This window comes from Brachyistius frenatus, unplaced genomic scaffold (assembly GCF_029030835.1).
Source record: "Brachyistius frenatus isolate BFR_SWC_R1_liver_20210118 unplaced genomic scaffold, ASM2903083v1 Contig_58, whole genome shotgun sequence".
NCBI lineage: Eukaryota > Metazoa > Chordata > Actinopteri > Embiotocidae > Brachyistius > Brachyistius frenatus.
Window position 1 is genome coordinate 318,519 of NW_027210657.1, and position 27,315 is coordinate 345,833.

At 39.6% G+C, this 27,315-nt stretch overlaps 1 protein-coding gene across 8 annotated transcripts in view; it reads right to left on the reverse strand.

The window, feature by feature from the left end:
* myo9aa (myosin IXAa) overlaps positions 1-27,315 on the reverse strand; it is a 229,071-nt gene that overhangs the window by 38,864 nt on the left and 162,892 nt on the right. For 6 of the 8 annotated variants that reach the window (XM_069705611.1, XM_069705617.1, XM_069705618.1 and 3 more), the window contains 7 exons: positions 7,946-8,040; positions 7,794-7,856; positions 6,058-6,157; positions 3,980-4,033; positions 1,818-1,915; positions 1,297-1,423; positions 917-1,006 (listed from right to left, as the gene is read on the reverse strand). In XM_069705611.1, coding sequence (XP_069561712.1) covers positions 917-1,006; positions 1,297-1,423; positions 1,818-1,915; positions 3,980-4,033; positions 6,058-6,157; positions 7,794-7,856; positions 7,946-8,040 — 627 coding nt within the window. The remainder of the gene's footprint in view (positions 1-916; positions 1,007-1,296; positions 1,424-1,817; positions 1,916-3,979; positions 4,034-6,057; positions 6,158-7,793; positions 7,857-7,945; positions 8,041-27,315) is intronic. The other 2 variants (XM_069705619.1, XM_069705615.1) reach the window with 1 other exon arrangement.

A 27,315-nucleotide genomic window follows, 5' to 3' on the forward strand; every position in this document is an offset into this window, starting at 1 on the left:
CTATAGAGTAAACCTTACAGTATACTACTTTTGCAGTATTTATGAACTCAACAAGAAGCTGAACACAGACAGAGCAAAGTGGCTTTCCAAAAATATAGTGAATATTTATTGTTTACGTATTTTGCCAGTTTTAACACACTGAACTAACACAATTGCGAGACATCGACTGGTGCACAAAACCATGTGATTTAACAATTAAGCCACAACCACTTCAAATCAAGTGAAACACAGACAGAAATCAGTCAGAAAGCAGTTAGGGCAACCTGATAGTTGGGTGGTGAGGGTATAGAACGCATTGGCCCAAATGTCATCGGCATTTGGGCTGTCACAATCTTTTAAATTTGTTGACGAACAATTGTCCTACAAGGTTTTTTTTCTGTTCATTTTACTTTGACAGCCAACTTTTTGCTGTAAAACTGACGAATCTGACGATGCTGTGGTATTTGGCTTTGCATTTAAATCATTGATATTCATGTTAATAGATACTCAACGAAATACAGTCAATCAAAAATGAGAGTTTAGGCGCTTTGGTATAAACAGTTGGTGGCGCTACGACACAACAGCATAAATAGGGGTGCAACAAAAGGACGTTGTAAAAAGGCCGCCAAAATGACATGGAAACAGTGATGGAAATATGATGTCTCTGTTCGACTCATCCAGATAATTTTACACACATAAATAGAAATGATTCCAACGATTATGCAAAATTGGCTCAAATAATTGTGATCAGGCGATTATATAATAATGGTGACAGGTCTAATCAGCATCGAGTCCCCTTTACTGCATTCCATTCCCCTTTTCTCTTTCCCCACATTTCCTGTCCGTCTCTACTTCACCAAACTAATAAAGGCAAAAATGAAAAGAAAAAAGAAAACTTTAAAAAGACAGAAAAAAGCTGGAAAGCAGCTAGTCTCACCTCAGACAGTTTGTAGGGAACAATCAGCTTCTCTCCTACAGTCACTGTCTTCCTTGTCGTCAGAGCTTCAAATAGCATCTCTTCTTTGACCTTGTGATGACAGTAAAGACACAGTAAACAAGTTAAGAAGCCTGACACTTTCTTTTCGAGCTGACTTTCATCTTTGACAGTGTAGTAAATCATTGAGTGCTGGGTAAATTCAAAAAAAAGTCGTGTGATTTTTGGATTTTATGTTGAACAAACAACAATGCCAACAATTAAAAGGGACAGTGAGAGCAGGAATATCGTGTCAAGACTTTAACACTGTCCACCTCTTTGATCTAAACATAAATACAGAGAATATGTAGAAATAAACTCTGAATAGCTTCATTTTTCAGTACCTCCAGCAGTTCTGAGACGACAGGCAGCATCTCGGGGTTGCAGATGTCTATGGAGTCGTCCCTGTAGGTTTTCCTCTTGTAGCGGATGTTTCCCAGGTGAAGGATGGCCGACAGCAGAGAGAAGATCCTAAACAACAGGTTAGAAAACATTTTAAGGTTTCAGGTGTTAAAAGCTCCAGAGACTATCAATCAGTGGTATCCTTTGAGTTTATTGGTCCAGATTTGATTGGAATAATCACATAACAGTACTTGTAGTAATTATGACTTGAAGCTGTGGTAGCCAACAAGATCACTGCGCGCAGTATAAAACATGGGAAGTAAAGTATGTGAGAGTGAATGTGTCCATGTGTCATCTGGACTATATAAAACAGATTATAACTTTTTGGCAACGACTTATATATTTATGGGTTTCATGTGTCTTGTCTTGTATTATGAGTCACACTATCCTATTTGTAAGACAAACTCGTCACTACGGACTATTTAAGTTGACCTCATCGCACACTTTTGTGTGTGTCACTCACTGCTTGCGTGTGGCAGGAAGAAAGCCCACCATCTCCATGGCAAGCTGAAGCCTCTCAAAGTCATGCTTCAGGTCTTCTCCTTCAACAGTGAAGCAGTCCTACGAAAAAAAAAAAAAAAAAAGCAGCAGCCCGGTGTTATCAGGCTGGCGGCAGCTGTTACGACACCACGGCCGGAAAGCCAAAAGAGCAAATGACAAGTTACTATGAGGTTTTAGAAGAACTTACTAAATACCGTTGACATACACAGCGCCTTAATGTTTTTAATGTTTACAGACTGTCAAGTAAAGATGCCTAAAAAAGCTTTTTAGTTTACTTTGTAGCTGAAAGGCCCCCCCCCCAAAAAAAAAAAAAAAAAAAAAAAAAAACTTAAGCGTCGCCAGAAGCAGACAAAATGAATGAGTCGTACCAAAATAAGCTATCATTAAGAAAGTTTGGGGTCAAACAAAACAGCAACACTCCAGACTGAAGTGAAGAGCGCTTGGTGAACGGCAGCATGTGCACAATCTGCTCATGTAGTGGAAAATCTGGTCTGGCTTCCCCTTCAAACCAATCCGCAGAAATTTGGCAAGCTGGCAAAAAGAGCTGAGAAGAGTAGCAATTTATGGGTTTGCCTGTGTTTGAATAATGGATGATAAGCTCAAGTAGCAGAAAGGAAACAGGAGAACTTTCTTTTGATATCATAACAGTGATGTGGGCTCATAAGCAAGTGCTACTCTTACACAGTGTATGAACACATGTGAAGCACAGATCTCACCAACAACACAATAAGACTAAAATCATTAAATCATTTAAAAAAAAAACATAGAAAAACACGTCATATTATTTAGTATCCAAAAGCACAGGACAAGGATTGAACCTTTGGATAAATCTGGATTGGCTGTTTATGACAAGAGGAAAAGTTTTTCCCAGACTAGCAACACATGCTTTGATGTGACAACACAGTGTTTCACTACACCCACCATAATGTGAGCTCTGCTCTGTGCTTTATGGGCCCATTCCACTATGGCTGCCATAATTATCACATACCGAGGCCTCAGAAACACAAACATGAGACTCACGCTTAACATCAACGTGCCTCCTTTCCTGCCGCCTTCACCCTCTGCCTTCATGGCAGAAACTCACACTGACCTGTTAGTGTTACATTTCCCCAGCAGGGAAATCTACATTTACGTTTTAAAAACAAGTTTATAAGCTTGGACTTCTTTCCAGTGCAAAAGAACCTGGCAATGTAATAAAAAAAAAAAGTTGTTGATGGAAAGCTACCAAAATGAAATTAAATCATAATCATTCCAATTATTTTAGAATTGTATGTAGTAATATTGTTGTTCCCTTTGCAGTAACTGTACTGCATTATTTCTTTTATATTGTTAATAATGTAGATAATTGCTGCAGGGCTAATCATATGAAGTCTCTGCATCTGTGCAGCAATTTCTGTTTACTAATGTCAGAGTTGTCACAAACTTATTATGTACCTCAGTATCAATATTCAGAATGCAGTGACCTTACTGAGATAGGAGTGGAAAATTAACTAATTAATCAAACGCAACTGTGGTACTGTTCTATACATGCGTTAATAACCACCAAAAAAGTTAAAAAAAATCCCAACACAAATCACAAAAGACCTTTTGGATCATTGACACCCTCCAATCCAGCGTTTCTACTGCAGGAAGTGATCTGAATTAAATCAACCGGTCGAATATGTTGTGACTTCTGGCTTTAAAAGTTTTGAGCATGTAAATATAATTGAAGTTAAAAAGATGTAATATAAATATATCCAGATTTTTCTGTAATATATCGACAACTTCAGCTTCAGATTGGAGGATCGATACCAGAAACACTGCACTGGTCAATGATCAAAAAAGATCACAGCAACACAGTCAGCTGCAGTGGCCAGGATATGACTAGACATACCACCATAACCCAGAGAAGCAGCACAACAGGGGAAAGCAAAAACAAAAGAGCTAAAATAAACACCAACCAAACCAAACCCGGAAATATCCAAAAAGCAACAAAATGAGCAAAGGAAAGGGGGGGGGGGAGTGCAACTGTGCAGAGAGAGAGTGATCTGAGCTGCAAAGTGCTCAGGTGACTTTAAATCTACTCGTTGAGGTTTCTTCCAACATGTGCAGACACACGGACCGTACAAACAAACAGATACTGACCGGTTCAATCTCACAGTAACTGTCCCATTGCGGTTGGCGGGTTGTCTTTGTCATCTGGAAACGTTAAGGCAGAGTTTACAGGAGGCAGGGTCAGGGTTAGATAGCAGCACGTACTACACACACAAACATGGACACAGCAATGGAAGGAGGTGCTGTTAGGACTCAAGCAATGGAACAGCTCTGTTCACTACCGAATAAATATCAAGCACTCGCAGTAAGACCGATGGCAGATGTATGCACACGAAAAGCGTTCACAGACACGAGACCATGAGCACTCGCTACGACTGAACACATCAAGGCATTAAAGCAGATGAGAGTTGCAGATACGCAACACGTTAAAGATTCAGATTGACTTTACTGTACACTACAGCATACCATGAGTTTTTATGATTCATTTTCTACCTCCCAGGGAACTGATGATTTCCATTCATATAAATAAGGTAGGAAAATCAACCTGCGATTTACAACCTCTGCTTTACGTTGAAGTAATTATTGCGTTGCAGCCGGAAACATTTTAAAATTCTTCCCCGGGTCTGTGTGGTACGGCTGCACCATGTGAGGTTTCATAATCGGACACTTTGTAATAAAGTACCAGATTCCCATGATGCTTTTTACTGCATCTGCTCATCTGGGTTCCTTTTTCCAGCATCGTATCTTGTCATTGCAAAACATTTTAGCAGCCAACAACATTCAGTCGTCGGTGTCCTTAAACGCAGCACAGAGGGAGCTTTGTTTCTTCCACATGATGAACCACACAATACTAAAATGCGTATGGAAAAACATTAAGGATACTAATTCTGTACATTGCAAGCAACTAAAGTCTAAGCCGCTGTTAAATAACTCTCATTTCGTGGTTTAATGTGCTCGATCCTATAGCTGCTTTAAAAGCAGAAAATGAACCCAATAAAAACGTATGGTTTGCTTTGGATAACAGTCAAATCTACCGTGTATTTTTGGTTAGTGGATTATTTAAACAATGCAAAAACACAGATGTTCAGAAATTTCTGAATGAGTTCGGATTAAAGGACCAAAGTGGGAAGAATGAATGAGAACATCATGTTTACGTAGCCTGTAAACAAGTCAACTTGACTGTGTGAGGGTACGAGAGGTTTAGAAGTTCATGCAAGAGCTCCAGCTGGTGCAGGAGCGTGACTGTTTTTTTTTTTTTTTCTCACAAGGACAGAAAAGCAAAAGAGATACTGGAGAAGAGGAGGATACGGACGGAGAGCCACAATGTGTGTACGTATATGCACGCGTGCTTGTGTGTTTGCATCTGCACATCAGTGGTTGGGAGGAATGGAAGGAATTCCCTGCTCTCTCTCCTGCGTAGGCGGAAGGATTTTGGATGGGGGGCAGGGGTGGGGGGGGGCAGGACCGTCAAAGCTCGGGGGGGGGGGGGGGGGGGACTTCACAGGTTTTACACAACATCCACATTCCATATACGCAATGTGCGTGTTTATGTGTTTGCGTTTATTGTGGCTTTGTTTCATGGCTATGCGTGACCCGTTTTCCTTGTGGGCTGCACAACAGAGGCAACAGAGAAGAGGAACACGTGCTATTTTTCGTGTGTGCGTTTGTCAGCGGTGGGGATGAAGCGGTAAAGACGTGCGAGTGCGTGTGTAAAAAAAAAAAAAAAAAAAAAAAAAAGGCGAATGAAGACCGAAGTGTGCGCGAAACCCACACACATGCAGCCTCGCCCACGAAAACTCAAATGAACAAACACATCGAAATTAAGACACTTCGCTCTGAAACAGTTGTAAACAACAGACAGCATCAGGTCTGGTGTGTGTGTGTGTGTGTGTGTGTGTGTGTGTGTGCGTGTGCGTGTGCTAAAGAGAGGGGGAGACTCCATGTAGCGTGTGTGCAAAGCCGGCCGTGTGCGTTTCCTTTGTGTCCCGAGTTCTCTGTTTCCTGTTTGTGGGCACTGAGAATGACACGCTGATGACACCAATACCGACATTCACAACTGTACAAATACATAAACAAAATTTTTTTTTAAAAACACAGTAAACACATTATGACCAGCATGAGACAAAAAAAACCAAACAAACAGCTGATTGTGCCGCTGAAGGTCCCACCTGACTGAGGTAATGATATTCTTCAGGCTTCTTGAGGTGAAAGGCTGTCCGCTCTTCTTCACTCGTTCCTGCCAGCAGGTAGTAAAACACATGGTAGTTTCTGCAAAAAGAAACATGTAGACAATTATGAAGAGTCGAATTCAAACTCAATAATACAAGCTTGACTGCTAAGAAAGAAATAAAAAAAAGTTTGCGTATGAATATACCAATAATTTATCCCAAATAGATATTAGATCTAAATATTTGCTTCTTGAAAAGGTTAGAGTTGACTTACATCCATATAATAGAAAATAAAATTCCAAATGCATGCGGCTTTGCTATTTATCGATTCTTACTACTTATAATTGTGTTTTTACCGACCATTGTCTGTACAGTGCAGATTTGAGCATGCCTTCAGTTAGCATGTTAGCAAACTAAAATGCTACAATACTGTCGACATAATGGTTCGGATAAAGTGTAGCTCATTAGCTCCCTTGTTTGCACACGCAGGATGTCAATATTAGTACATATATATGCCGACACTCTATTTTCCAAACGGTTAGCTTTGTAGCTGACACCAGCATCTAACATACCCAGGAAACAAACACGTTTGTCAGCGTAGTTACAATGTCAAGAGGGAAATTATAAAATAATAACATTCAATTCATTTTAACTACGTAGAAAGAACTGACGGTGGACGTATATTTTAGAGACGGCATCTCATTAATTGATGTGTTAGACAAGTAGAAACATGTCAGGTGATCTCTGAAGTATCTTTGTAGGAAACGGAAACACGACTTGGCGAACAACATTATTATCTAAACTGAGTGTTAGACTGGTATCAAATTCCCTAACAAAATGAGTCATGACAGCTCAGGTGTTAGTTTGTTTGTTTGTGTGTGTGTGTGTGTGTGTGCGTACAAGTGTGTACGAGTGTGTTTGCATGCGTAAGTGCACTTTTTCTCTTAACAGCATCGAGTTACAGCGCAAAGGTTAGAGGTCAAAAGTGTGCACCGGCTGTAAAACATAGCTCTCACACACACACACACACACACACACACACACACACACACACACACACACACACACACACACACACACACACACACACACACACACACACACACACACACACACACACACACACACACAAGCTTTTATGGACCTCGAGTCAGCAATCCATGTCAGTGATAGGTGGCTCACCATGGGGGGCCCACATATTGTGAGCCCCCCATGGTGAGGTCGACGCTCGCCACACCCTGCAGCCAGTCCCGCACATTAGTGTCAACTCCATTCAGAGCTCACTTCACTTCATGACTCACACTTTGGCAAACTGAAACTGCAGCCTTTCTCAGTTCGTCATTTGGATGCACATTTTTGCCAAAATTCAAACTCACTTCATTTTAAGTGCTTTTTTTAACGTGTCATAATATTGACTCGACGTACAGGATTGTGCTAAAATGACCAAGTTGGACACAATCTTGTTTGTTGATACTGTTCATATTTATGACCTTAAACATTGTTTAGATGTGTTGATATAATATATTACACACATTGCAACTAAATGCTGCTGGATTTAGTCCTCATTACTGATATATGTAATATGACAATTACACAGGTTGTACATACATCATGTTGGATTGATGCATACATATTCATTGTTAAATGAACTTCACTACTACACGTTTAATTTCCTGCTCACAGAATGATGTGCATTTCTCTTCGTTTCAGAGGTTATGATTATGATCTGTGCTCACCGCTCATTGTGCTCTTGATAGACCAGTCTTGACTTCTCCAGAAGGTATTTCTCCACATATGCTCTGTAAAAGGAACAATACAAAAATGTAACTTCAAGCTATTATTCTCAAATAAGAAATAAAACAGTAAGCATCAGTCTGTGGCTCCTTACCCTCTCACTGTGCCGCTCTCCTGGTAGTTCACCTGAATGAACTTGCCAAAGCGACTGGAGTTGTTGTTGTGTGCTGTCTTTGCGTTCCCAAATGCCTGAAGGGAAAAGAGGAAGAAAAGAGGAAGATGTGGTAAAATGAAAACAAACACACACTGGGAAAATAAATGAGAAGATGTCGAATATTACAATATTTTACACACAGGTGAGTGCCAGACATCTGAGGTCAAGCTTTGAGTGGACTTAAGGTGTGGATAATTTGTTTGTGGGTCAAACACGCCGACACGTCGGCCTCCTGCCTGACACTGTCTTGAAACAGTCAGCCTGACCGGCGGAGAGCAAGCTTTTCCTCTTACATACTTTCAAACAGCGTCAGTCCGAGACAGATTAATAACATGTTTTTAGGATCTATTAAAGTCAGAGTCAGACAAATTGCCAGAACGAGGATGAAGGAGCCGCGGCCAGTGGGTCTGATGGAAAAAAGATCCGCAGTGAGTAATGGGATCCATGTGGCCATGTGGAACATGTGTAGTGGTTGTGCTTTAATAAGACGGTCCAGTATTTCCCCTCGCAGCTCTGTTTATGTTGTATGGCTGCCTGGAGGGGAAGTAGTTTTTCGCCCTATATAAACCCTGCAGTTATTTGCAGCTCCGCCACAAGTAAACAAATTCCTCAGTGAATCACTTAGAGCTGTCCAGAGCTCTGCATCTGTGAAATGAGAAAACTCTCCTTCCCAACCCCACCCTTCACCAACGCCACTTACTGGCATGCAAACACGCTTGGAGTCCGTTAATGCTAAGCTAATGTGCAACATCTTAGGGCTTCGGGTGATTCCTGATGCAAAAATGTGTAGCTCAAACTGCGAAGAGTCAAGACATTCAACCATCGCTGAATTTCACTCCAATTTGTTTCACAGTGGGCCCCGATTGGCTAAAATCGCTGCTTCTACGCAAAACAAAATAAAACATTAAGACACGGAGACCTTTTCAAGCCGCTAACAACAAGTCAAACCACCAGGCCAAGTGGCAAAATCTTTCTAATCTTCATTACTTTTCAAATTTCATGGCTCGCATTAAAGTCACGTACAATGCACATAGGGTGTCGCTTGCATAAGTAAGACCTCTGCATGCGTGATGGAGCCTTCAAGGCAAATAAATCAGTAGATATTCAGTAAAAGCAAGTGCTAAAAAACTGAAACTCTGTTAATCAGACCAGCTCTCGGTTTCCCAAAAGTATCTGAAAGTTCACATGATTTCCGAGCCATTGAAAGTCTATGAGCATCAGACCATTAGGATGATTATGGGAAACGTGGCGCTTCAGAACTGCGGACACGTTGGCCTCTCTGCTACTTGCAGACCCTTGCTCGAACAACTGGATCACAGCAATGAGCTCGCCTCTCATTTATGACTCACAAAGCAGAACAATTCATTAAAATAGGCTGACACTGTGGAAAATACATGTTCAACTCTGCCGTCTGAACAAAGAAAGAACACACAAAGTCAAACCGAGGAACAGTGACGACATCATGTCACATCCAAGAATGTGGGTTTGAAAATGTGACGCCTGATGCATTTGATATTCACAGAGGAGCTGCTTTTCTGTTCACCACTCCGTCTGCCTCCGAACCGGCTAACCTGCCCGTTTCAGGAACAACAGGTCAGACGAGGACAGACTAACATCAGTCAGCGCCCCTCAGTAGTAGGAACTTCCTGGACAGATAGCCAATAAAAACCAAGCACTAAAGCACTGAAACAGGGTGAGGAACAGACGGAGGTCAGACAGGTCTGATATCGGACATTTCAGAGCCTTTTGTTAACATTCAACATTAACACAGGAAGCAGGATGTGGAAGAACTAAAACACTGAAAGCTGATTTATACTGAAGCACTGCGTGTTCGTCCACCTGGTCTGTGTAAAAAAGATGTATGGGTAAAGAAGACGTTTTTAGAGCCGACAGTTTGTAATCTTTCTAAACTTGGCGAGCAGCGCATCAACAGCAATAAAACACAAACCTCCAAACAGAAGGGACATCTGACCTCTGCAGGGATGGAGTTTCTGACGATGAACATGTTACATCATACAAACGCAGGTAAAACAGACTGAAAACAGTCACCCCTGAGAAAACAAGCTGTCACTAGCTCTATAAACTACTTTTAAAATCCCACATTTAGTTTCCTCTAATATGAAAGTATTGCCTGAAACATCAGATCATCAGAAGAATATACTAAAGAACAAGAGAGCAATCTGCAGTAACCCCAAACACAAAGCAGCCACAAGGCAAGTTCTGATTTCACAAACTTGTTCTCAAATGCAAATATAATTTTTCTGCACTCTTGCTCTTCCCACCTCCACAAACAACCCACAACAATGCAAATGTGTTCTTTCCTCTTCTCGTATGGGAGTTGTCGAGAGTTATTCTGGGAAATTGAAGTCAGTAACTTAAGCTCAGTAGCACCAGGCAGGTTGAGGCAGAGTGGGCTGAAACAAAAATTATATAATTTCATGACAAAATATAAACTCGATAAAAGATTTCACACACAGTGAAACAGCAGAAGAGAATCCGAGGGTGGATTCTCTCCTCTTCGACGGTCCCAAAGACTCAGAGGGACACCGTAGTTAAAACTGTTTGTACAGACATGATTCTCACCACTTTAGTCGCTCCATTAGGTCAACAACATTATTCTTGGCTTCGGACCACAGACTGAGCCAAAGGCGGACCAATGACAGACTTGAGATGGTGCCAGTGTGTTCTGGGTGTAATGTGACCAAGGATACGGGCTCGGTCAAAGTCATTCAGTGGAGCGCAGACAGAGACGATGCCACAAGAATGATGCCATGTTTTTATAAGCAAAGTAAATAAGTAAAAATTACATGTGTTTGAAGTGTGGTTTTGAAATAAAATAAATGTTATAGCAATAGAGTGTGACCTCACGTTTTAACTCCAGATACAGCAGTCAGATTTTTGCTTTCAGTATCAAAAACACGAATTCAGAGACTGGGTTTCATATGTCACATAGATAAGGAGCTGGCGACTTGAGCTGCAGCTGTATATTTGCATGCATATTCATATTCATTCTGCACACACTGAATAAAGCCAAATGTGTAGAGTTATATCGAAGCCACTTTTAGACTTCTAAATATGTCATTTTAATGAAGACAAATCAGTTTTTAAGTGTTTAATAAATGCGAGGAGAGTCAGTGGTTCCCAGTGTTGTTGTTTTTTTTTACCCCTACAGCGCTGGCTTGGTCCATATAGATTATTCATTTAACACTGTGGATATTGTTAAAATATCTTTAGTCACACAAGACAATAATCCTTGAATTGTCTTCGAGCGCCGCCTCAACCAGCGGTGTTCAGATTCCGTTAATACACATGGCTGTAGTGATATAATAAGGTATTGTGTCATTGTATGCTCTGATTAATGCAGAGTGGAGCAGAGACACATGGTCTGTAATCATATGAGGATGACTTCATTAGAGAGGAGAGGAGAGGAGAGGAGAGGAGAGGAGAGGAGAGGAGAGGAGAGGAGAGGAGAGGAGAGGAGAGGAGAGGAGAGGAGAGGAGAGGAGAGGAGAGGAGAGGAGAGGAGATTAAAACAGACTGTTGTCCTTGGTGAAGTCTGCAGGGAGTTGGGAGCGTTTCAAATGAATGGAGGTTGTTCACATTATTCACATAAGACTCTCAGATACAGAGAGGAGACAAAAGAGCGCTTGATTTAACTCACAAAGGGATTATCTTTGAGCAAGTCATCAACTGCTTCGGGGCTACAGATGCATTTCCATGGCTGGTTGTGTTTACAGGTCATGTGACAGCATGGTCCCTAACTACACAGACAAATGCTTTGTCTAGATTTCAAAGCACTTCAATCATATGTGTTATGAGATCAAAAACAGCATTCTTCTCACTGACTGACTGCAAACTGATTTAGGAAAGGTTCAACCTAATGTTCTGCATTCCTTCTCAGACAGTAGCTCCAGAGAAAACTACTCCGACAAATTGTTCTGTGTGACTCAGAGAAGCTAATTTAACCTCCGCAGATTCACATCCTTCTCAGAGCTGTCCACCAGGCCGACTCATCCACCAGACATGCAGACAGGATGTCATCAACGGAGTAGAAGACTTAACCAAACATGTATCACGGTTATGTCACGGTGCGTGTGAGCAGATAACATTCTCCAGAGGCTAATTCATAACCATGCCCTTTGTGATCTCACACCTAAGGCCATGTGCCGGCCGGAGCGGACTGCGGTCACTGCGGTTGTTTAATCACAGGGGAGAACTGAAGACCCAGTGCAGTGAAAGCATGGTGGGATGTGGGCTCTGGCAGCGGCTGCTTCTGTCAAAACACTGATCTGAAATGTGTTTGAGGGGGGGATGTGTACAAGTTTAACATTTAACATTTACTGGCTATGTTTAACATTTAACATAGCCAGCGTAAAACATTTAAAATGTTTTTTTCCTCCATGAAATAAGGGCAACAAACCAGACTGCGTCTTTCCACGTTGAGTGCAAAATAAACTGGGACTGGACGATACTGTATGTCTGAACTAGAGTGGGTCATAGTTTTCAAATATTTGAAACATCGTAAAAACATAACAAATTGAATAGTATATGCGACTATCACCCTTTCTTATTTCAACGTCAGAAGGTGGCAGTAATGCACCTAAAAGTCGTTAATAGTGGCTAATAAACAACATAAGGAGAAGCATTAATAGTCAGCTAATAGTTGAATAGTTCAGAGCGATTATCAAGTCATATTTTTTCTTGAACTGTTGTTGGTTTGAGCTGAAAGCCAAAATCAGCATGCTAAAATATTTAGGTTGGTAACAAGTTGAGATTTCTAACAGCTATAATGATTGTCAGGTTTACAATTTTACCATATTAGAATTTAAACGAATTGCTAGTTCACATTAAACAATGAAGCTGAGGCTGTTTTGATTCTCATTTAGTTTACCAAAAAAAGAACTGGACAATTTAAAAGAAATACTGTCCAGCTGTTATAATTCTTCTTCTGCGAATCTCAGGAGGTCCGTACAACATCTCATGGCAAACAATCCAATACTTTACTCTAAACCACAAATTTCAACCTTATTAGTTGCACTAAAGGAAAATTCAGAAGATCATCAGTCAGGAAAATTCATTGTGCAGACCATTGTGTTTATACAATTTGATAAAAAATAAAAATAAAAATAAATAAAAAACGTTTTTTTTAATTTTTTTTTTTACTGTATTTCTTCCCCAAACCTGATTAATTAGATGATTACCAGTTAGATATACTTTCTGAGTGATCTTTGGCCTGGTTGGTTGGCTCCTATTTTATTTTTGTTGCTATTTATTTGGGCTGCCATTTCTCTGAAGCTGTTTTATGTGGCAGCAAACTGAATATCTTTACGTTTTGGAGTGTTTGTAGTGATGCAATTTGATGGAATTGACTTTGCCCTGGTTCACGTCAAAAAATTATATAACATATTATTCCTCTATCAACCAAGTTAATAATTGGCCTATTAACCAATAATTAGAACAATTGTAAGTTGCAGCAATGATCTTGGTAATGTTATCAATTTAGTGTAGAGAACAGAACTGTCAACAAACTGTTAAAATGTGACAAACTGTGGCATGACAGTAAAATGTCCACAATCAGTAACAAACATTAGACAAACATTTTATGTAAATTTCTGCAAAACGCAGTTCAACTACCAAGTGACTCAAGAAACTGTGATTCATCCATTTAAAAAAGAAGCAACGTTTGGTTGTAAGCTCGGCGGAAAAGAGCTTTTTGTAATACTAAACTACATCCTACTGTCACAAAAGCTGTCCTCCATAACTACCCATGAGCACACCGTCACTCTGCCTCAAAACGTCCCTGAGAGCAAATCTGATGGTCCAGTGAAATCAGCAATATAGACATCAGGCCTGACAGGTTGCGCAACTCTGCCTTCAGTGAACTGCCAGAAATCTCAGCGCTTGTTTGTTTAGGTTTTTTTTTTGTTGTGTTTCAAAGAATTTCAGCTTCAAATTTAGTTGAAGCTGCAGTCACATCTGTTTAAATTGGCCAACTGTGAGCAGAATAATGTAAGAATGTGGTGTTGTTATTTATATCAAGGCTGACTATTCTCATACTTCAGACTACAGGCGAAAAAAAATGAACATTATAATTTCTGGAACCGACGCAACCACATGTTTATGTAAAATTTCAACAAGGTTTTCTGTTGTTTTGCCATACTGTAAAAACAGATTATCAAATTTACATTTAGAATTAGGTGCGAGCAATGGAGATTTTACTACATAAACATATCTTCTTACAGTATAATTAACTCTGTCTTATTTTTTCTGGTGTTTGACAATAACTGAGCTGACGAGACAAAACAAACCCAATGAAATTATGAGTTGTTTGCTTTCTCTGCTGGCCAAATTCTTTCATTGAATTAACTGTGCGGTAACCTTCATAAAATCATATCTCAAGCCATAAAGTTTCAAATGTGACATTCAGATTATCTACATGTTTATATTAATCTTTGTAAATGCCACAAAAAAACCAGCCTATAAAAGGGTTGTGCAGGTTTTCAAGGATTAGTTTGACATTTCGGGAAATATTATTCTTGCAGAGGTTTTGATGAGAAGACTGACACCAGCCTCGTATCTCCACAGTAAATATGAAGCTACAGCCAACATCAGGTTAGCTTAATTTAGCACAAAGACCCGGAGGCAAGACATATACTGGTAACCCAGTAATGATGAGTGAGCTTCAGATGTGCTGGGAGGCCCATATGGTCACCTTGAGACAGAGCCAAGCGAGCTGTGTTCATGCTAAGCTAACTGGCTGCTCGCTGTTTAACGGACAGATATGAGAGTCGCATCAATCGTCTGATCTAACTCTCCACTGGAAAGCGACTGATTTCCCAAAATGTCAAAGGTTTCACTTCAGAAGTTACCCGGACTAAAACAGAGTGAAAGAGGGAGAACAAGAAGAAAGAAAACAAGAAAAACTTAATTACAAAAAGCAGTGTCCTTTTGATCGCTGTTGACTAAAGTGTTGGCTCAATCAGAAGGTCCTCCTGTAAGGAGGAAGTGAGCATTAGTCACAGTGATAGAGATGAAAGCCAGGCGTAATAGAAAAATAATCACGGATGTCCAGGACTGCTCAGCTTTCCGAGACAGCTCTCATATAACATAAACCTCCCTGAATTAGAGAAGATGAGTGAAAAATAGCTGCATTCCTAAATTACGAGGCCCCTCAACAGAAGCAAATCACAAACTTTGCTCTCACTCGAAATGATCAAATTCATTTCCCATGTTTACTGATAATCATCTGGAAGGTATGAAAAGACTCCAGCCCAGATAATCTGATCCTAACTTTGCCTTAAAAACAAGATGTTAAAATGCAGTAATTACGGTCAGTGGCAGTGTCGTGTAAAGAACCAGAAACAAATTTGGCTTTATAAAGCTTTTTTTTAAGAACAAAGATACAAGCCTTATTTGTTGCAGGTTTTAAGCTAAGGATTTTGGAAACAATTCATCAGCCCAGGGGTAGGAAAAAGTTCTCAACACACAGCAAAACACTGATGTCCTTTAACATAACAAAAAACACTGAATCACACGGATTATTTTTGGCTGAAAGCAATAAAACATGGCTTGAATTAGAAAATATATTTAAAAAAAAAATCAAAGGCAAGTGCATCAACACACTGTATTCTTCATTTACATAAACTGACCTAAATGGCACACAAATGTCGGGACTAAAGGTTCACATTTATAAAAAATTAAAAATTAAAAAAAGTCAGACTGGATCCTTCTTCCTAATTTTGACATGAACCTTGAGAAACTGCTGCTGATTGGGCTCCCTGCTTCTTTTGCGGGTAGCATCATGTTTACTAGATTTAAAGAGTCGGCACAGTCAGCCGCCCAGTCATTCCTCTTATCTGCAATAAAGATGTCAACTTCCTCTGACTGCCTCCCTCTGGCATCTTATCCCTGATTTATTTGTGTTGCTACGGATTTCACTCTCTCCTCATTTTCTCTCACACATCACAGACACCAGTGAATAAAAAAAAACAAAAAAACAACCACAAACACAAGCAAACATTACCAACATCTGTTCTGTTTCACTTTGTTTACACCTGCAGACAGAGGATCAATTACTTCAAAGCACGCAGTCTCTCTAGCGTTCTGTTAAACAGAGTTCGTGAACTGAACAGGCTGAATGAAAACATAATGAAAGTTTCAGAGATCCAAAACCTAAACAGGAAGAGCGTGAGACAGAAAGCAGACAAACGCCTCAGAGAACAACTCGTTTAAAACAAAAACAGTGTTCAACGCATCCAGTTTACTCCACTTTCAACACACTGATGTAACTACACACCAGTTACTACCAATGCAAATTCAATGCAGCAATAACCAAAGTGTAAAACTAGGAAATGTTACCGTTTCTTCTCAACCAGTTTCGTTAATATTATATGGCAAAGGATGACTTTTTTTTTCTTTTATGAAGCACAATTCAGGGCAACTTCAAAGTTTGTTAAACACCTTAAAATTCTAAAAGAAATCAATAACAGAACTTTAAAAGTCAAAACAAAAATGTGAACATAAATACATATTCGGAGCCAATCTTTACATGGAAGAAGTGGAAAAATAAAGTCATGGAGACCAAATGAAAGTTGCTATTACTGTTTATGTCAATATGTAGGAAGGATAACAACAGTTTCAAACTAATACACAGTTTTGGCTACTTTTTTTTCTGGACTAAACTGTTCAACTTGCATGTATGTTATATCAAACTAAGATTATTTGCTTTTAAAGAACTCCAGCAACACTTCTGGTATGAAGAAAAACTTTACTGTTAGACGCGTGTTTCGCCTTGTGGACTTCATCATCGTCGACGAGGTCCAACATTAAACTTCTTCTGCAAGTGTTGCTGGAGTTTGGACCTCTGCAGACTCTTTTTTTTTTTCTTCTCCGTACACTTTGGCAGCAGGTGAAGTAGCGCCAGAAACCCCAATTCTGCTTCTATGATTTGCTTTTAAAGCCGTGGATTCGCAGCCCTTGTTGCTGTGAAAGTAGGAAGCCTTCATTCCTTTCATTCTGTCAGTCCAAACAGTCTCACGTGGAGTTATCAGTACAAGCAAACAAAAGCACTAGTAAACAAGCTACATGAAACATTTTAACCATCAGGAATGGAAAGAAAACTTTACAACTAAACACTTGGGCTGCAAACCAAATTTCTACTTTTTAGGTCATTAAACTTGATTGGAGGGGAGCCTTGTTGTGCAGAAAATATAAGAACCTAGGTGATATACATTTATTATTTTAACTACTTTTACCTCTTTATTGAAGAGACAGTCACATATTTAACTCTGTTAGTGCTGTTTTCCGGTCTGGATTATTAGTAAGCAGGTGGAGAGGAGAGATATGAGGCTCAGCTAAATTGAAGGTTAGTCCTCTTTGTTTTTCAGTTCCCATCGGCACTGAATTCCCCCCCTGCCAGCACACAGTCACACACAGACACACACAGTCACACACAGTCACACACAGACACACACACAGTCTCTCTCTCTCTCACACACAGACACACACAGTCTCTCTCACACACACACACACAGTCTCTGTCTCTCTCACGCACACGAATACAGTCACACACAGACAGTCTCTCTCTCTCTCTCACACACACACACACACACACACACACACACACACACACACACACACACACACACACACACACACACACACACACACACACACACACACACACACACACACACACACAGAGCGAGAGAGAGATGAGCACACAGACAAACTCACAGTGTGTGTGTGTGTGTGTGTGTGTGTGTGTGTGTGTGTGTGTGTGTGTGTGTGTGTGTGTGTGTGTGTGTGTGTGTGTGTGTGTGTGTGTGTGTGTGTGTGTGTGTGTGTGTGTGTGTGTGTGTGTGTGTGTTCGCACAGTGTGTACGGTATGTTTACACACAGAGGTCTGTAAAACAGCTAAAATTAGAGATGCTGATGAATAGGCTCAGCTATGCATGTGGCCACAAGCAAGCAGGGAGGCGACATTTCATTTCAATCCACTGGAAGCTCAAATCAGAAATGATGAATCACACTGGGCTTTTCCCAGTCTCAAGATCCCAAGAAAAAAAAAACCCTCATGAAATAAAAGTTAATGTATACATGATCATGTTTCCACCCGATGGAAAAAAAAAAAAAAGTGTTATGAATAAAGCAGCTGCTTTATGATAAAGCAACAAAAAATGAGTTACTGAGCTGACGGACTCCGCAACTATTTTGATATTACAAATATTTAATTGTTCTGACTTCTTATATGTAAAAATTTGCTGATTTGACACTATTTTCTGAGGTTTTCCAGGCCAGGTATTTGATTGATTGCCAGAGTCAATTAATCTATACAAAAAATAAAACAATCATTACTTGCAGATCTACTCTGCATGGTTGCACATGGGACAACAACCCTCGAGTGACATTCAAATGTGGCAATGTAATCCTAATCCAATCACATTAAAGGTTTTAACTCTCGCTCAAATCAGAATAGTGATTTTCAAATACTGGGAACAATAACGGACTTTTGATTCCTCAAACCATCAAGCAGGTTTTCTCCGGACGTCCACAGTAGATTATAAGCATCACATTATAATTTAAACGGTCACATTTCTTTCTTTTTACTCAGTACCAACAGCATCATAAACTACAGCCTCCAAAATCAACATCCAGTTGAATCAACAACTCTCCAAGTTTAAGAAAATAATTGAACATTACAGTCTCCTTAAAAGGTACAATTTATTTAGAGACTGTTTTGCATTAAACTCTATTAGTTTTAACAAGATGTGTCGAACCTGTCTGACCATAGCTGTACAAATGGCCCCAATGTGCCTGAGTTATTTCCATTTTTCCAATTTAAGCTTTGCTGCCATCTTCTTCATGCTGGAACCATCTAGAGTTTTGAGCAGTGCTAAATTACAAGTCCCCTGACACGCCATAGCTGCTCCCACATCAGTTAGACAATTTATTATACTGTGTTTTGACAAAAGAAGAGGAGTTTTTAAATACCTTGTTCACCCCACCGCTCATTCATTCCTGCATGTTTATTTATACTTAGTATGTGTGGTTTTCCTCCACATTTAAAAATTATTTTTTAATTCCTAATTAAAAAAAGTTCCTTTACATCCAAACAGTTGTTGTTTTTACAGATTCCTAATGTCTACCAGCTGATGAGTGCGGAGGAGTTAAAGGTGATAACAAGAACCCAGAATATCGAAATAAGATTCTTGAAAAATACAATTTATTGCAAGTCCCCATGAGTCAACAGTTGCTGCACCTGCAGCTTGTCCGAGAAATATCTTCCAGCTCAAGAGTCAAATACTTTGGACCATTACATTGGAAAAATCCTCAAATCATAACATTATGAAGGCGGGTCTGCCTTTCTGCAGAAGTTAAACCCCATTCTTCTCCGGTGTAACTAGATGACTCAACTCAGTCCTTAGCGGTGTGAGGTGACTATTTGTAGCAGAGACCCCTTCCTTTTCTGTGAAGCACAGCTGCCTTACAGGATTTATTTCAAACATTGTCAAGATGCCTTTGATGCAATGTCATTTTTCACACTGGTGCACAGTGTCGGCTCTGTTCTTCAGTCATTCACCTCATTATTCCTGTTCCTTCTGCCATGTGACAATTTCAAAGAAAAAAATGTTTCCTCAGCTGAACTCCTGACCCACAGTTACATAAGAGGGCTCGCTTTTCTTAAGTGTGAGAGGAGGGTTAAAGTGGACGCATGATCCATAGAAACAAATTTCCTCAAACTTATAGGGGCACACGGTGTGGCGGAACAAACAGGACCTGAAAGCTTCTGGTTTCAGCACCAACTTTACTGGGACGTTCGGGGGTAAACAATAGTGCAGTGTTTTGTCGTGGTAATGAGATGAGGTACAGGAGAGGCACAGAAAAGGGATACAAAAAAAAAAGAAATGGGGAAGTAAAACATCCAACGACTGAATCCTCAGGCCGCAAACTGGTATTTTACATTCATGTTCTGCGCTTAGTTATTATGAAGAGGAAGTTGTCACGTCTCAAGTATATTTAGATCATGTCAGTGTAAAGTCAAGAAACAACTAAAAAAATTCCAAGCAATCGTCTTATCTATAGAAATAAGTAAAATATTAATAGTAGAAACCAATACCTTACAAGACTGAAACTATCTAAATTGAACAATAAGCAGCCGGAACTAATGAAACTCTATTAAGATTGTACCTGCACTTTTGTTTACTCTTCATTTTTATGTACCTTAATCGATGACAGGAATAAAAAGTTGTAAAATCCTAAAAGATCAGCCCCTTCATCCCGTAGATAAGACCAGGTCTCATGTGTCATGCTTTTCCTTCAGTCATGCAAATACTGCTGTCTCTGCTGCCTGTGGCAGATTTGAAAATAATTGCGGGCATATCACTCTGCATGTTTTGTCCTTGTGTTAAGAAAATGCAGCTCATGGTATCTGCACCCGAGCATCATGTTTCATCTCTCAGCCTTCATCTGTGGATGTGATTATGCAGGCAGGAGTCCATGACAAACAGTCTAAAAGGAGCTTCTCAAACAAGTCAGTGATCACACAAAGAAGAAACGAGGGGAATATTCAAATGAAGAAAAATGAGAAAACAGAATATTTGAAATATACACACAAATACAAGCCCTTACTGTTATAAATAAAACTAAAAAGGCTGGGATTACAGTGTGACTCGATTTTGGCAGTTGTCCTGCTTTTTCTGTGTGATAATGTATTCCTATCGTTTACAGTCTGTTCAGGCCTCCAGTATCACTAACTATGTGGCACATTTTTTTTTACCTTTAAAAAACATAAATACAGATTTAAGAATACCAAAATGACAAAGCTCATCTCTTGCAATTTCAAGAAAAATGCGAATAAAAAAATGAATGTGTTGAAACGATGCAGACTGGTTCAGATTTGATAGACAGAACACGTGTCTGTCTTCACATCGGTCTTCGTTAGTCCTCCAGCCTTTCCGCAGGGTTGGATTTTAGGAAAACAGTGAGAGAGCAGCAGATGTTTGATAGTCAGCAGTGAACTGCTGTCATTCCTTCCACTCGGCCCACACTCAGTGCTGTGAGTCACTCCACCAACATAAAGACGAACAAGACCTGATTGTTGAGTCAAATATCAGACTGATCGCTGAAACCACAACAACAACAACCACAAGCCGCTTTTCAGACTCATAGTTTTGCATGGGAACCTTTGCTTTTAATTATGTGTGCAATATGAATGAAAGTCAGCTCGTAATAATCCAGCTGCCTTTTTGATCAAACGTGTGACAGCGCTGACTTTGATCATTAAGGTGTCATTCATGACGCGGCAGATTGTACAACCAAACCAAATTTGTCCTTGTAATTGCTCCACTGACATTAGCTGTCAGTCAAGCGTCCTAGTTGTCAGTTTTAATGGCATCGATTCATTCTTCACATCAGCTGGACATTAGGAAGGTACTGATGAAGAGGCCCGTCCGTGAGGCCACACCCATGTCTGCAGTGCTGCATCGTGTTGGCAGAGATTCAAGCTCTGTGTGCGAGTGTGTTTTGAGTGCTGAAGAGTGTGCATGTGGCTCAATAGGAGTGATGCTGGCCTGGTGGTCCAAATTGAACTTTCCGTGAACACAGTGAATAAATATTTCATTTAAACTGAAATAAACCAGTTAAAATATCTATATAGTCTATTTTCTATGCAGTATGTTCTGTACAGACTGTACCTGTAAAATACAAAATGTCCTGGTAAGTAGATATCTATGTTCAAATTATTAAAGCAATTAAGGGATGCAAAGCAAAAATGTTTATGATATGTGTGTGTAGAAAATAAAAAAGTAAGAATTTTTAACCTCCCTAATATCCAATATTTTCTGGAATCAAGTAAATGTCTCAATGATCTAAAGACAGATATAGGAAAAAAAAAAGATCCTGCAGTCAAATAAAATATGATAATTGAGTAAATTATTTCCCACAAAAAAATATTTAAAAAAAACAAGGGAGGGGAAAGAAAAGGAGCATTTTCTTGTCAGTTTGGAATAATACGCTGACTATCTGGTATTAAATAGGGTTTTATTGGCTTGCACTAAAATTTACAAGCCTCAGCACTCTGATGATGTAATAGCTTCCACAGCAAAATCCCTTCACAGGCTGCTCTCTGCATCCATGCACTCTTCACTCACAATGTTTATTTTAACAGCAGGGTGGGGGAGCATCAGGTTCAAGTGGCAGCGAACTTCAGCAACTCATTCACACGCTAGTTCTTTTTATTGGTCACCAGGTTTGATTAAAAGATGAAGTGTAAACCAAGGAAATACAATTTAGATCCTCATGTACACAGCAGTGCAGGTGATGCTCTATAAGAGGTGTTTTTAAAGTATGAGATGCTGGCTTGCAGAGCTAGAAGAGGCATTTCATCTCCAGTCCAATAATAAATACCACATACAAAGTTTAACAAACTCAGTGGCCTATTAGTATTTAAAATACTCCTTGGAGAAGGACACAGAGAGCATATATTGGCATATAATATACTGTAATCTATGTACCTATTTTGATACTGTTTACTGTTACTGTCTAGAGATTTGGACAAACTATATCCTGATGCTTTGGCAGCATTGTTTTCGAAATGTTTATGCTAATAAAGCCTTTTTGAATTAGATTGTAAACATACACTAAACTGTCAGTAATACACAGCTACAATGTGCTTCTCAATACACTGACGACACTAACTAACCTCAAATGAACAACTCTGACAGAACTAACGAAAGAAGAATCTGAAACAATTTTGATCATCAATTAATCCAATTATTGAGCAAAAGTTACAACTTCTCAAATGTGAGGATTTGGAGCTTTTCTCTGTTTTATATTATCGTAATCAGAATATCAAGGTTTTCAACTGTTTATCAACAAAACATGCTGCTTTTGGCATGCACACATCAGTAATGGAGTAGTTCCAGCCTTCACTTGAGTAAAAGACGAAATAATATAATACAAAAAATACCTAAATAAAGATAAAAGAGCTGCACTTCTAATTATATCAAAACTACCAAAAACGGGCATTTTATGAATGTTTTATTATTGATCTGTTACAAATAATTGAAATTCTACACTGTAAGTGTTTTACTTACGGGGCTTCTAAGTTGTATGACATTAAATTCTCCCTTTGTGAGATTGTTATTATTTCATCTAAAATGTAGTTAAATTAAAGTCTCGCCGAACAGAAATACTCAAGAGTTAATGCTTTCCACTTTAACTGAAGTACAACACCAAAAGAAAAATGCTATTTTGTGTATTGAAGCATATTTAGTGGCATTCCAGTCGGCGCTGTGCTTTGATGATGACGACAGAGGGTTGAGTGACCGGAGTCAATTTGCCTCCCTGTATCGGATGTGTTTGACAAGCACTGAGTAAATGTGCTCAGCCATTAAGAAAACAGGCCTATCTTTTAGAGCAAACACTAACCCCACTCACTCCAGAGGCCTCTGTCAATATGAAGTTTCTCAGTGGCAGCAAGTTGCTTGGATAACCTGCTTGAGAGGAAAAATGTCCCTGCTCGTCCTTTCTGAGAGCAGGGAGCCTTTTTAACATTAGTTTGAGTGGAGGGAAAAGCACTGGGATTCTTTACTTAAGTAAATGTACAATACAAAAATCTAAATATACCATTACAAATAAAAGCCCTTTATTGAAAATGCTACATCCTATGATTAAAAGTACAGAAGTAGTATCAGGCATTATTAGCATTTTACAGTAAGTTAAGGTGAAGCTAGCTACAAGGTAAATCTGAGCTTTTGTGCGACGATCAGTTGGGACCGGGACAGACGTAAAAATAAAGTTGTGCTAAATACATTTCATTTACTGCACTAAGCTTTGCTATTTTGTGAAATACTGAAATCTTTAAACTGAAGTTCAAAGTAAAAATCACTACTTTTTGAATTTGCTAACAGCTCATAGACATCTGAAACAGGACAGGGGATCCCAAATAAACCGTTGTTTCGTGAATAACAAGAGGATTCAAACCACTGACTCAAATTTGAACAGTGCACTGCATTTAAAAAACCTAGTTTATGTAAAATTTAGAAAGTTTTAGTTTGCCATCCAGTAAATGCAGTGGAGTAAAGAGTGAAATACTTTGATCGAAAATAAAGTGGAGTGGGTGTATTAAGTGGCTGAACATGAAGACGTAGTTTATCTAGAGTGTACTTAACGTGAATGAGTATGTACTGATTAATGGCAGCCACTGAAACTATGCTAAAGGTAAGCGAGTTAACTTGCAAAGGAACAGCAGTAGTGTTTTAACAAATTATGCCCTTTTTCAGACGTGTTTATGTCCGTCACTCTCTGCTACCAGAAACTGTTTCTTATATATTGTTCTACATGTCGACCAAGGGTGTGACAAAACAGAAAAAAATAAAATGCACAGCTGAGCATGAATAGAATCTAGCATCGAGATCTGACTGTGAGAGAGGATGGGCCGAAAGAGATAACTCGGCACAATTGGGGGTTACAAAGCAACAGCTTCTCCATATAAAACCTCCTACGCTTTGTTCTGTGCACTCGCATACTTGTGTGTTTTGTGTGCGACTTTGTGTCTTGGTAAGTGTGGAGGTGTGCCATGAGGGATCACAGGGTGGATTTATGGACTGGTGACAGATTTCTGGGGTTGTAATCCAACTCTTTACATTCTGACTGTGTGCATAAGAGTATTTACATAAACACAGGAACATCAGCATTTACAGCAGCTCCGTGAGGAGAGTGTTAAGTATTGTCAGTGTCGCTTCCTATGTGTGTCATACACAAAACAGTTTAACCATATACTATTTTTTTTTTTTCATCATCTCCTAAGTGCAGGATTGATGTCTTGGATGAAACTCCACAGAGCCATTGAGAAAATAAACTTAAAAGTTCTCTCTCAACACTCTGAAGGAAAAAAACTAAAAACTGTAGACGCTCACAGTCCAGACATCAGCAGAAAGAGAGGAAATGCACGAGGCGCAGAAAGAAGCTTCCCAAATCTGGCCCTCATACAGTGAACAGGAATGCAATAGCGAGGGGGAGTGAGAGGCGGGGGCACAATGTCCTGGAAAACATGGAGTCACGTCCCAAATCACAGTGTTCAGACTCAGGGAAAGACAAGAAACAACAGCTAGAAAAGTGCTGTGACAAACTGCAAGTGAAGCATCTATAGTGACACACTCCCTGCACAGCAAATTACTAATATCGGTGAGAGATTACTTTGAGGGTGAATAAGGCAAATGATAAAATGATAAAAACTTCAAGTTTAAGATAAAACAAAAAAGACATCCATTACAATGCAGAACAAAGGGGATTACTCAGCCACAGAAATATAAACTTCTCCTCAAGTATTTATAATCTCAACAGTCTCTTTACACTAACAGTGCAAAGCTGTTGCTAATTGTTATTACAGATCAGTTACTGCCGGGCCGGGCTTCAGCTTTCCCACTTTCTCAAGTTAACGCAGCACACAGGATGAGAGCGGAGGGTTACGACACAAGTGGAAGATGAGAAGGATCGATTACATGTCATCCCAGTAGAACTGGTTCTGCTGCAGTTCTGTGGGATTTTTCAAACAAAAGGGAAACATTCGGCTATTTGAATGCATATGTATGATCCTGCTGTTCATGGAGAAGGTAACTGGAGTGTATTTAACACAGCTGAAAAGTTACAGCAGGTCAAAGGAGGTACAAATAATGAGCGGAGTTGATGAAACAATCAGGTCCTAATCTGTTATCGTCCATCTGTCAAACCTGCCTATTGAAATCTATTCGTGCCAGTTCAATTTATTAAATAACTTCTCTTACTTAATAAGTTTGGATATGTCTGCCTTAACTTTGAGAGTTTGAAGTGAGAAGTGGCATAATGTCAAGTAACAACTACGTCTAAAAAAAAAAAAAAGTTCTATCAACAAATCAGAGCTGTGTACCTGACACTGTCGGCACTGTTTAAGTTTTAGCCGCGTACGATTTGGTAATGGAAGTCATCAACGTGTTTATCTGTGAATACCAGAAGGGGAAAAAAATGAAAACAGCAACACCTGTGAGGCTCAACAAGGAGACACGTCTTAGAAGAAAACTGATTCCGAGTTGTGTTTTGTTGGATCTCTTCAGTGTTGATTTTCCTTCAACATAAACCGACTTTTGTGGTCATTTTGCCGGTGGATGAAACAAACGCCACCGAAACATATCATCACCTTTTAAGTCGCTGCGGTCAACTTGTTAGCAAGTTGTTATTTTTGTTCATTACACATCCAGCAGTTAGAAAGCAACTTGGGAGGTGTGATTTTGCCCAATTGGCAAATATAAGTCAAACTTTTAGCTCTGTTTTTAGTCTCCACCATCTCCTGGTAACCGTCTTGGTGCAGATGTGTGATATACAGCAGGTTTTAAAGCTTTTATCTTAAAACAAGAAAATCATTTTTTTTGTAAAATGTCATTGTTAAAACAAAATATTTTTTAAATATTCATATTTAACCTTCAGTTTATCAGAAACTCAACAAATCTGGAAGCTTGTGCCTTTCATAGTGAAGATTCGCAAATTTCCTTTGCAACATATTATTATTTCTATCTCACGTTCTTTTGTTGTTTAACAAATCATTGTATCCTTCTTTCCTTTTCACAGTTTCACATACACATTTTACTATTCCCCAACAATCCACAAGCATTCACCTAATAAATACCTTTAAAGTACTACACTCACCCGAGAACGACTGTTTCTTGTAATAGCTTATATTTCCTGGCAGTAACAGTGTGGAAAGTTCTCTCTAAAGTGAGGGATATAAACTGTAGTCAATCTCTCACTTCATCTGACAGATGAATCTCTACGGGTGTGTTGTAGCCTCCAGCGTGTGTACCGCAACCTCTCTGTCATTAGCCAACACCCAGGTCGTGTTAGTAAAGCTTTGTCCACGCAGCCAGCCATGTTGGAGCAAAGTCGGAACAGGTGGTCTTATCAGTAACGCGCCCATATGTAGGGCACATGTCAAGCATTAGCTGACCAGCGCTGGGCCGAGCTACGCTGAGACAAGACAATGCACCCGGCTGAGGTGAGTGACTTAGCACAGTCACTACACTAAAGGAGGTCAATCCAATTAGTTAGATCCGAGAGACATAAACATCAGGACTCTGTCCGATCCCGTGCCAGTCCCACGAGACGTTCAGGTCTTCTGTTCAACATTACACAGATGTATCCGACTGGCCAAATCACACACAGAAATACGTTTTATCAGAGTTTGCGCGAGTCGAGTCGAGTCGTTGAACAGGGAAATTTGATGTTATAAATTAGGTGGAATTAAGTGGTTGATTATCTAATCCAAAAAACTGGGCTGC